Here is a 12,187-nt window from a genome sequence, read left to right as displayed (position 1 = left end):
AATATCCCTCTGCCTCCTTTTCCGATAGCAGGATTCCGTCCCCCCGTCCCCGACAGGGATACCCGCCACACATATTCAGTTTTGGATTCCCTAGCCGTTCTGGCAAAATCTTTTCGCAGCTTGGCCAATTCGGTAGCTGTGAAAGGGATTTCTTTGGTAACAACCTGAGGGCGGTTGTCGCTGTCGTCCTCGTATATATATTCCGTTTTGACTAGTGGGCACATATGGGGGGGGGCGTCTACGGCCTCCTTTAATCTTTTTAGGTCTCTTTGGGGGTACATTTGGCATACCCCTTTCTCCTTGGGCAGCACCTCACTTTTGGTGAGGGCGTCTGCCTCCCTCAGGAGCTGGTTTCTTAGCTCCTCTTTCAGTATCAGATTTTGGCGCTTCTCCTCCTCCAGCGCCTGCTTGGTTTCCCATAATTGTTCTTGCAGCGGCGCTAGTGCCGCTTGCAGCGCGGCAGTCACAGCCTCCGCCTGACAAGGTGCCCGCTTCCTGTCCTCCACCGCAGCTGCTAGGCACGCTCCTAGCATGGCGCAAACAATAGCTTTCCCTTTTCCTCTCTTAACTTTAGCTTCTTTTTGCAAGACCGCTATTCGGTCCACTACACTTTGCAATTGGAACCAATGGTCCCGTGCCCAGTCTCGTCCCGGGGGCGAGGGACGAGAACGGTGTGCTTCCAAAAGGCCATATAATTTCCCGATTTCCTCACAAAAATCGCCTGCCTTCTGGGCAGCCATATCCTACAAAGGGGATTTCGTCCTGGGAGGGCCAAACCTTAAAGGAGTCCAAGTTTCCCCTATACGCTCCCAGGAGGCCAAACCGTAAGCTACTACAAAAAGTGTCCTACAAAGGGGATTTCATCCTGAGGGGGTCACACCTTAAAATCCAAGTTTCCCCTATACACCCTCAGGAGGCCAAACCGTAAACTACTACAAAAAGTGTCCTACAAAGGGGATTTCATCCTGAGGGGGTCACACCTTAAAATCCAAGTTTCCCCTATACACCCTAAGGAGGCCAAACCGTAAACTAGTATACTAAAGATCTCACCATTCACTCCTTCCTCACGCTTCGTTCGTCTCCGGCCGCTTCCCTCGCGGGAGAGCGGAACCGCGGATCGGAACTCTGCACTCGCTTCGTACTTTTTCGTACGTCTCGTTCACACACAATCGCTCAGCACACCATATGGTTGTACGATACTCTCATCTCAAGGGATCCTGTCCGTGATGCCAATTAGATGTCCCGATCCAATATTGTGAGGGTTTCGTTACAATCCCAAGGATGAGATTAAGACACTAAAACCAGTCAAATATCGTACAACCTTTTAACTTTATTTTCCACGGAGTGGGGAGAAAAGGTGGGGAAAGGCGAAGGGGAGGAGAGAGAGAAAAAGAGAGAGAGAGAGGGAGAGAGAAAGGGATATCACCACCCGTGGATCCAGCGGCGTCCTGTTGGTCCTCTTCACCCTGGGTGTAAATTTTAGTGAAGCGCGTGCAGTAATTACAACTCGAGCAGGGTCCGACCCTAGGTTCCCGCTGAAAAGTTCGGAGCCAAATCAAGGCAAATTAAATAATTAAATTTTAATGACGCGCGTGCAGTAGTTACAGCTCGAGTTGGGTGCCTCCGAAGAGGGACCCCGAACAAAGAAATCCCTGGGCAATTATACTTTCCAATCTTAAGCTCTCCGCCCTTCACGCAGTAGTTTGGACCAATAGTAATATTTAGGTCTGGGGTCTCCTGCTCCTTATTGGATCCCTAGGTAGGTTGTTTACTGTTGTGGTTTCTGCTGACAGATGCGTTTTCATTCTTCGGGTCTTGCCCTTGTTGGAAACTTGCACGGGAGGAGCCGACGGAGGGAAGACCCAGACGCTCAATATGAGTGATCAGTGTACTTCAACTTTATTAGGTGTGGTCTTTCTTTATATAGCACAGGACTAATCAGGCTCATACATATTGCAAAAGCTGAGCTCCTTATTGGTAACAGCAATTTGGTTTACCCAGCAACTTCTGCATTACATCACCCGCAAGTTCCCAGGACTAATCATTGATAACACCTTGGAGCCAAGGACAATGTGTCCTTGGCTCTAACTGTTTTTACTCTCATACGGGACTTGGCTCACATTAACTGTGTACGATATATACTTAGTTCTGCTTCCTTTAGTTGTTCAGTCTTCACATGACCTCTGCCCTCAAGCCAGTCCTCCACAATTCCCCCGTTTTTATTTTGTGCGAGAAAGACCTTTTTAGTTAATTGTTCAAGCTTTTGTGTTAAGCAGCCAAAAATCACTCTTACAGCAATTAAAATTAATACAATTATGAATAGAATACGTAGCCCTTCTTTGATCAAGCTCAAAATCCAGGTACTCACATTACCAAACATCTTTCTAAACAGATCATCAAACCAATTATACTGTACGGTGATTCTCTGGGTGTGGTTCTTTAGCCATTTCAATTGCTCATGGATTGACTGTCCATGATCAGAAAGATTAAAACAACACATTCCTTCAAAATCCTCACACCCGCGTCCCTGTGCCAAAAGCAGAAAGTCTATAGCTGCTCTATTTTGCAACACTGCATGTCTCAGGCTATCCATATCCTGTGACATTTCAGAGAGAATTTGTGTAGTAACATTTGACTGCCTAACAGCCCAACAAGCAAGTTTATTTAGATTAGACATGGCATGCGCAACTGCAACGTTAGGAGCTAAAGCCGCGGCGAAAAACCTTTCCGCAGGCCCCCATAATTCTACATCATCAGCGCAATCTGAACCTAGTTTTTTCAATTCACGCTTGCCTCGACGATTCTCACTTCTTCTATATTTGATTGCTGCAGTCAGATTTGACCAACGCTGATCATGTAAGTCAGGGGCGAAGAGTGTCCTAATGAGTTCGGCCAGCGTTGAAATTTTTTCTTGAATAGTTCGTTTTGGTTGTAACGGTGGTGCTATCCATTCTAGTACAATGGGTTCCGCCAACCCTCTTTTTTCCCCCGTTTTTATTTTGTGTTGTGTAATGGCTCCCATTAGGTATTGTGGGCCACATAAAATAGTAAGATCAAGTGGCTGATTTTCCAGGCGTCGGTGCGTAGCACGCGTAGTAATTAGCGATGCAATTTCCTGGAGTACCCGTTGCTGTTCCTCTGTGAGCGTGACGGCAGCCGCTGGGTCTGTTCCCTTCAGCAAGGGGCGTAGCAGATTTAAGAGTTCATTAGGAATGCCGACAACCGGACGGATCCATTGGAGGTCTCCTAATAGTTTTTGAGCATCATTGAGTGTTCTTATGTCAGTCCTGATTGTCAATTTCTGTGGTCTGATGGTGGCATTCGAAATATGCCAACCTAGATACTGCCAGGGGCTGGATTCTTGTACCTTTTCCGGGGCCATCACAAGTTCCTTTTTCTTTAATTGTGTGATTAGATCAAATTTTTGTTCAGGAGAAAAAGGGTTTTTTTGTGCCAACAATATGTCGTCCATGTAGTGATATATCATGGTCTCTGGCCACTGTTGACGTAACGGTTGAAGTGCCGCATCGACATAGAGTTGACAGAGGGTTGGTGAGTTTCGCATACCCTGCGGTAGTACTGTCCATTCAAATCTTTGGTCTGGCCCCTCTCTATTGATAGCAGGGAGTGTAAATGCAAATCGCTGTTTATCATCTTCATGGAGGGCTATGGTAAAGAAACAGTCCTTTAAATCTACGATTAGCAGGTGCCAGCCTTCTGGGATCATTGCTGGGCTGGGTAACCCCGGTTGTAAAGCACCCATGTCATGCATCTGTCTGTTTACAGCACGTAGATCGTGTAAAAGTCTGTATTTGCCGGATTTTTTCTTGATCACAAATATTGGGGTATTCCAAGGGCTGGTAGATAGTCTTAGATGACCTTGTTTGTACTGTTGCTTTACTAGTTCATGTGCTTGAATGAGACTTTCCCGTTTAAGCGGCCATTGCTCTACCCACACAGGCTGATCAGTCCTCCAGCTGAGTGGGATTGGGAAAGTCCAGGCAATGGCCGGTGCTATAAAGGGTGTTCCGAGGTAAGCACCATACCCATCTGGGCAAGGATATCGCGCCCTATTAATGCTTGCACTCCTTCAGGTAGGGGTAAAATGGAAACGGAGCAATTAACCACCTTGTTCCCTATAGTCCATTGTAGCGTCGATGATTTTCGGGCGAGGGTGACCCCGCCTACTCCAGCTACCGTAGAGCTGGTCTCTCGGGTTGGCCAATGCTGGGGCCAGATCTTAGTGCTAATTATTGATACATCCGCTCCAGTGTCCAATAAGGCATTAGTGCGTATAGATTCTTCTTTATACTTTACAGTCACGGTTTGTCGGGGCCTTTGATGCATTCCGACAGTCAGTAATACTACACTTCCAGTGGAACCAAAAGCACCATAGCCTCGTGGTTGCTCTTTCGCTGGTGCCACCCCTACAGTCAGGTGGGGAAGCGGAATAAGTTGAGCTATTCTCGATCCTTGTGGTATGTGCATAGGTGGAAACATTGCTGAAACCACAATTTGTATTTCCCCGAAATAGTCCTTGTCGATCAATCCTGTCAAAACTTGTAATCCTTTCATTGTAGCGGACGATCTTCCAATCAGTAAGGCACCTATCGGCTCATGATTAATAATTACTGGTCCGTAGACATTCGTCCCGATTCTTGTTGGCTTTGTATCCAATAAGGTGGCGTCTACTGCTGTTGCCAAGTCCAGTCCGAGACTCCCTCTGGTGGCTGGTCGAAGACAAAGGGGTTCATGGCGTTCGGAGTGGAGCTGGGCGCCGGCTGAGGTGGTTGTGTTAACTGCGGGGGTTGCTGAGTTGTTGTGGTGAAGGCCGCCTTTTGTGTCGTCGCGGGGCGGCTCGTCCCGCTTCTTTGGGCGTTTCCCGAACCAGCCTTCCAGCAAGCCGCTCCATCATGTTTGTTGCTTTTGCAGTTGGTGATCAGGGGGGGTATTTCCGCCGAGAGTTTGCAAAGGAGCAAGGGCAGCGAATACCTGTCTTTGATTCTGTTGCATATTATCCCGCAACGCCTGTGCTTGCTCTCTCATGCTCTCTCCTAATTGTTTCACCGCCTCTACTAGCATAGCTTGCGGTCCTACAGGTACCTGCGCCATTCTTTCTAGCCCCTCCTCAATAGTCCATGTTCCCGGGAGTGTGGCTAAAATACTACGCGTTGAAGGGCTACTATTCTGTATTGCACATTGTTTCAAGATAGTCCCTTTCAGATAATCTGGTACCCCTGCTGCTTGTATAGCATTGGCTACTCTGTCAATAAACAAGCCGAAAGGCTCTTGTCGGCCCTGCTTTATTCCCATATAAGATGGGATACCCCTTTTTTTCTTTTTTTTTTTCTTTTTTTTTTCTTTTTTTTTTCTTTTTTTTTTCTTTTCTCTTTTTTTTTTTTTTTTTCCAAACTGCTTTTATTAGTGGTTTCTGACCATTAATATCATAGAGAAAAACTTATTTCACATTGATAGCCTGAGATGGGTGTCCTCAGATAACTGTGGCCAAAGGAAGAGGAGAAGGAGGAGAGGAGAAAAAGGGGGGGGGGAAGAGAGAGGGGGGGAGAGAGAGAGGGGGGGAGAGGGGGGGGGGAGGTGGGGGAGAGAGGGGGGGGAGGGAGAGAGGGGGGAGAGAGAGAGGGAGGGGGGGGAGGGAGAGAGGGGGGAGGCGCTGAGGGAGGAGGGGGGATCTGCCGCATGGTCAATGTTGCTCCTTTTGGCAGGCCTGTGTTCCCAGACCCTCCCTGGGCAATAGTAAAGGTTCGAGGGGGGTGATGGGTATGGGGACACAGGGGACACCTCTGCATGCGGGGGTTCCTTGAACCCATCGGGGCTTCCCAAACGCTCCGCGGCAGTGGCAGCTACCTTTTTTTTTTTTTTTTTTTCCCCCCTTTTTTTTTTTTTTTCCTTTGAGGTGCGAGAGCATTAGTAACTGCCCTCCACGGCTTCATCAGCTTTTTTGCTGTCTTGTTGTCACTTATTACTTCATCAAACAACTTGTCCCCAAATTTTTTCCATTCAGTTTGTTCGAACATGGTATCTGGGTTAACAAAACACCCCTTAGCCACTCCGTCAGCTAATAGCCCTGGGAGTTCCTTATCTGGGTTAACAAAACACCCCTTAGCCACTCCGTAAGCTAATAGCCCTGGGAGTTCCTTATGACATTCTATTCCTTGAGTACCTCGCTTTTCTAAAAAGCATCTTAATAAATAATAAGCCGCTTGTCGCTCCGTGGTTACTCACTTACCGTTGCAACCTTTGCAAGACCTGCGGCGAGACTTTCTGGCAGGACCCCGTCTCGTCCTGGGCACGGACCCCCTTTGTTTGTGTCCTCTCCACCTCCTCTGTAACTCTGGCACGTAGACCCCCTTTTGTGTCACGTCGCCTTTAGCACAGCAGGACCAGCTGTCTCTAGCACTCTGTCGACTCCTGAGTTTTTAATCACCGAGTCCCTGACCGGCAGGGTCCCTGTTCGGGCGCCATTTGTTGGAAACTTGCACGGGAGGAGCCGACGGAGGGAAGACCCAGACGCTCAATATGAGTGATCAGTGTACTTCAACTTTATTAGGTGTGGTCTTTCTTTATATAGCACAGGACTAATCAGGCTCATACATATTGCAAAAGCTGAGCTCCTTATTGGTAACAGCAATTTGGTTTACCCAGCAACTTCTGCATTACATCACCCGCAAGTTCCCAGGACTAATCATTGATAACACCTTGGAGCCAAGGACAATGTGTCCTTGGCTCTAGCTGTTTTTACTCTCATACGGGACTTGGCTCACATCAACTGTGTGCGATATGCACTTAGTTCTGCTTCCTTTAGTTGTTCAGTCTTCACATGACCTCTGCCCTCAAGCCAGTCCTCCACATGCCCTTATCTCTCAAAGCCCTGACAATTTATTACTTCCCCAGCAGTGATGGTAGGTGTTATTTCCCAAGGTCCAGACAAAGAGAATATGATCTGGACCCCGAGATAGCCCAGACCCCCCAATCAGCATTGTTTCCGCAGCGAGAGGAGGCCCTGCTCCCCAGGGTCCCGGTGCCCAAGCAGGCCTCACTTCAATGCCTTGACATCCTTCCTCCCGGAGCGTGAAGCATGGGAATGCAAACTGCTGGTAACCCCCTTGTCTTTCCTGCCTGCACCAGCTCTGGGGCCCTTTCTCACTGAACTAGGGAGTGCGGCCTAAGGCTTCAGCAAATTTAGCTACTCATGCTAAGCAAGCTTTATAGAAGTTGTGTTAAGCGGCAATAATTTACAGTCCAGGTCCCAAAGTCTCTGCCCGATCGTGGTCTGGTTCGGCGCAGGCTCGGTGTGTCCCGGGTGGTCGCAGGAAGACCATTTCGGGGGTCGCAGCAGCTCAGTCCTGTTCCCGCCGGGAACAGATGGCTTGTTTGGGGTTATGGTTTGCTTGCACCTTATGTACCAAGAAATATTTAAGGCAAAAGTTCACTCATCTGTCCGCCACATGTGGTCTACATGGGATGGGAATGCATGATAGTGCAATTCTCCTTTCAGGCAGGATAATACGGTCTCCTTCTGTGGACAACTCCCAGTACCTCGAAAGAGCTGGAAGAGCTTCTGTTAGCCCTTGCTGATCCTGCTCTGGGTGCGATTTCCAAGGTAACAGCTCTCTGGAACCTCTGGCAGCAGCCATTGACTACTCCCCAGACTCAGCTCAGAAAGAACAGCAATCTGTTATTCTCTGCCGGTACTGCCCCAAACAGAGCTTTTAAGCTAAGAGCCCCTTTTTGTTAACACACATATATCTAAAAAGACTCCACAAGAACGAATGTAAGTTTTTCATATAAATATGGGGTCTGCACATAGTGAGTGAGCGAGGGAGAGAGACAAGAAAAAGAGAGAGATCCAAACCTGACACCAGGGACCTTGACTCCACTCACCAAAAAATTTAAGGACAGGTATAATTCTCTTCACTTTATTCATGAGAAAGTGACACTCTCTCTCTCACACACACTCTCTCTTTTCCTAATGCTCTCAGAGACACCTATCTTTAGTCAGTCATCTTTGCTGTAAGTTTCTTTCCTCTAAATTGTAATTGGCTAATCTTCCAAATTCTGGGGGACCCCTTTGTCAGAGGAATTCCTGGGGATATAGCCTCTAATTGCTTAAATTGAGAGTGGCTAAATTAACAAAGAACTGACTAAAGATATGATTCTTTGTTTATAGTAGAAATCTTGCTTTACCAGTAACTACTTTTAGGAAACCCTATAACAAAATGTGTATGCTTGTACATTCATGTTCCTGTATTTTATTTCTGTTAATAAGACTTGGAATTTATGAACATCGTGATCTCTGGTTGTGGCTCATTGGGAATTTGGACCTTAGCCTGCGTGCTTGCTACCCTCGACCTTGGAGATCCCAAATGTGTAGGCACCATTTGAACTAATGTCTCCAAATCAGTTTCATTTTTGCACTCTCTCTGAGTGTACATGTGGCTCCTAGTCACATGCAAAATCCCTACACGTAACAACACTATATATAGTATAATCTATTCTCTTTCTATATAAATAGTATAGTCTATTCTCTCTCTCTCTCTCTCCATGTATATATATTTATACACACACACACACAAATATTAAATGCCAAGCCATAAATATAAAAGATACAGGAGAACAGGCTTCTTATTTTAAGAATAGCATATGTATAGATTCAAACAGGAAACTACATCTCTTATCTTTCCATATCATACAGGCAAAGATCTTGTAAAATGAACAGCAGAAGTTTCCATTTTTAATCCATTTTGGGGAGGATTTGATAATATCTATAAGTACATAATTAGGCAGATAAGAAATCCCATTAAAATCAGTGGGACTAATCAAATGCTTAATGCTCAGTGAGTACTGCAGTAGCTTCATAGCCTGAAGCACTGAAACAGTGGCTAGATTTCAAAAGTGCTGGTCATTCTGCTGTCTTCAACAGGAAACAGTGCACATTTCAACTCTTGCCCAATTTTGGGTTTTGAGAAACGTATTCTGCCTTTAAAAATTATTCAGACAGTAAAGGAGGAAAAGGCCTGTTTTCCAGCTGTAGTAGCATTGCCAAAACTCACAGTCCTTCACTAGCCTCTTCTTCCTCTTTCTGTGGCCTGTAATAGCTTTGAGAAGTTCTGTCTTTCTCACCCACCCAGCACTATTAGATTCTTCACATTCTCTGATGAGATATGAGCTCAAATCATGTCAGCCAAAGCTTTAGCAAACAAGATCTGAGAAACAGATTCAGGACCCAAAAATGACTCTCATAAATCCACCTACTGCTGGCATGAATGAACGTTGTGTTATTTCTGGTTAGAACAACTTTTGCCATACAGTAAGCTCTCAAAGTTTGATTACTTTAAATTCTTCGTTCCTCAGGCCACAGCCCCTTTTACACAGAGTGTAAAAAGCTACCACTGATTCAGAAGATCGCTACCCATGGAGGTTGTCCCACAACTGTCCCAGGGATCGGCTCAGCTCATTGGCTTCCTATTGGAAGCAGGGTCAAATTCAAGATGCTATCCCCTCTTTCAAACTTTTCCATGGATTGTTATGTGAGTGGTAGGCCTTCCCTCCCTCACTCCAACCTCCCTTGAAACCTGGAGAGTTAGGCTTATATACAGAGCTTTCTTGGCGATCTGCCTGACCCTCCAAAGAGCACATTCTGTCAGAAAAACACAAGCCAAAGCAAAATGCATTGTCCTGACACCTTTCCCTTAACATTCCCATATTAAAATAAACAAACACACACTAGCCATGGCTCAGACCAAAATAAAACATCTTTTTAAAGTTTTTTTGTATAATTTTAGGAGATACCTACAATAATGGTTTCCCATATTAAAGTTCAGAAAGACAAATGGAGAGACAGATTAAAAAGTGTCCTTGCAGGCTAACTGTTGTGATATAAAATGTTGGCAATATAATAAATTCTGCTAAACATTAGTGGAATTTCTGAAAGCTTGATTTACTGCAGAAAATTAGCCAAAATTTCTTACACTTCTCTGGAGCTTATGGTGATCTCTTTGCTTTGGAACTCAGTCTGGACATCTGTTATGGAAATTAGGCTTGTCGGCCACCATAACAGGGCCTGACACTAGGTTCCCGCAGAAAAGTTCAGAGCCAAATCAAAGCAAATTAAATAATTAAATTTTAATGACACGCGTGCCGTAATTACAGCTCGAGCTGGGTGCCTCTGAAGAGGAACCCCGAACAAAGAAATCCCTGGGCAATTATAGCTTTTTCAACTTAAGTTTCCCACCCCTCACGCGGTAGTTCAGACCAATAGTAATTTTTAGGTCTGGGGTCTCCTGCTCCTTATTGGGTCTCATCGTTGTTCCTAGGCCGGCTGTTTTTCTCCCTTATCTTTACCGTTGCGGTTTCTGCTGACGGCTGTACCTTCGTTTCTTGTTGGGTCTTACTGTTGTCTCTCAAGGTCCTGACGAGGAGGAGGAGGTGATTCTAAATCATAACAATTAACACTGCCCCAGCAGTGAGGGAAGGCTTTGTCCCTCAAGGTCCTAATGCCCTGCACTGGTCTTATTTCGAAGCCTTGACATCCTCCCTTTTGGAGTGTGAGACGCAGGAACGCAGACTGCTTGTAGCTTCCTTATCTTCCCAGCTTGAACCAGCTCTGAGGCCCTTTTCTTACTGAACTAGGTAAAGGTTCATTATTTTATCCAAGTGCGGCCTAAGGCTTCAGCAAATTTAGCTACTCATGCTAAGCAAGTTTTATATAAGTTGTGCTAAGCGGCTTCCTCTAGACAGTTTCAGTTCGCTATTCTTTAACACATCTAATGAGATACAGAAGTATATGAAATTTCTGGCATGGGAAGAGATGATTTAATGGCCAGAGCACTAGTTCCTAGGAACTCCCAGCTTCTAACCTCACTACCTCCCTGCCTGATATAGGATTTTTTTTCCCCTACTGTCCATTGTCTTACAACCAGGGTGCATTTTGCCTAAAATTGCAGTCAGTAGTGAAATCCCTAGTTGATTTTTGTGGACAGTTTTCTTAGATTCACAGAAAATACTTTGGAGTTTCTTTTTGCTATTGTACTGGATTTGTTTAATCTTACTGATACTGATTGTGCAGATCCAGTTTTGCTGAGCCTGAGCTTTCCTGAGCCTTAGACAAGGCACTTAGTTTCAGGCTCAAGTATCCCATTTGTAAAATGAGGATAGCAATATTTAGCTATCTACCTCATTGAGCTGTCAAGATTTGAAATGGATTCATGTTTATAAAAGGCTTAGAAGATGAAAAGCACAGTACGAGAGTTACCATATTTATTATTTCATGGCATTGATGCCTCCAGAACAGCTGCTCTTACCTTATTTTAATACCTGCCTTTTGTGTTCCTGGCTGTAACCAGATATAGGCAGAATATCCACAAATGTCTGACTAACATCTGTAAGAAAATGACTAACCATCAATATTACTAATTATCTCTGCACTTTAGAAAGAAAACATGGATTTGAGCCAAGTCCATTTATTGCATCCAAACTGCCTTGCCCATTCTGGGGCCAATTCTGTACCCACTTCTGTTAACCAAAGGTAACTGCCAGATTGCAAGTAACGACACGCACAATTCAGCTTTGACCTCCATACAGTACCTCCTAGTGGCATCTTCATTGTATGTATCCTTGTCACCTCATCCTTGACTTTCCCTTCACAGTAGTACACTCCAATAGTTTCACTAGCCTGTTCCCTTTTCCACACCACTTTTTTGGCGGTTGTTCTCTTCGAGTCTTCATTAACTTCCAGCAGCTCTCGGTGTTGGTTTGTCACATCTGCCTGATCTCTGTCTATTGTGATAGGCTCACTGGAATGCCATTTGGAAGCAATACAGATAAGTGAGGTCTCTGAGTTGCCCACCAGAGGGAATGAATTGATCAGTATCAGGTCCAGTGCTGCTTCCACTTTACCTAGGAAGAAAACCAGCAGGTGAAAAGATTTTTACTGCAGAGTTTGCATATCTCTTTGTTCTGATCACTAGATAACCCCTTTCACCTAATACTTGGTGCTTCCCTGGCTGGTAGTTTACTGAGTGTTTATGTGAAATAAAAAGGCTGTAAATTAACTATTCTATTATATTGACTTTAGGCTTTATTTTATGAACATTATGAACAGATGTGGTTTGCTCTTCATGTCTTTGTTTTTTGCAGAAGAGGAAATGACCCTCCCAAACTTGTGGAG

General features: G+C 45.3%; 1 protein-coding gene across 1 annotated transcript in view; it reads right to left on the bottom strand.

Annotated features, from left to right (window-relative positions):
* Positions 1-12,187, bottom strand: part of LOC135324356 (angiopoietin-1 receptor-like) — a 71,231-nt gene that overhangs the window by 44,509 nt on the left and 14,535 nt on the right. The window contains exon 2 of the mRNA XM_064500412.1: positions 11,605-11,916. Coding sequence (XP_064356482.1) covers positions 11,605-11,916 — 312 coding nt within the window. The remainder of the gene's footprint in view (positions 1-11,604; positions 11,917-12,187) is intronic.

This window comes from Dromaius novaehollandiae, chromosome W (genome assembly GCF_036370855.1).
Source record: "Dromaius novaehollandiae isolate bDroNov1 chromosome W, bDroNov1.hap1, whole genome shotgun sequence".
NCBI lineage: Eukaryota > Metazoa > Chordata > Aves > Casuariiformes > Dromaiidae > Dromaius > Dromaius novaehollandiae.
This window is presented reverse-complemented; position numbering and strand designations above follow the sequence as displayed.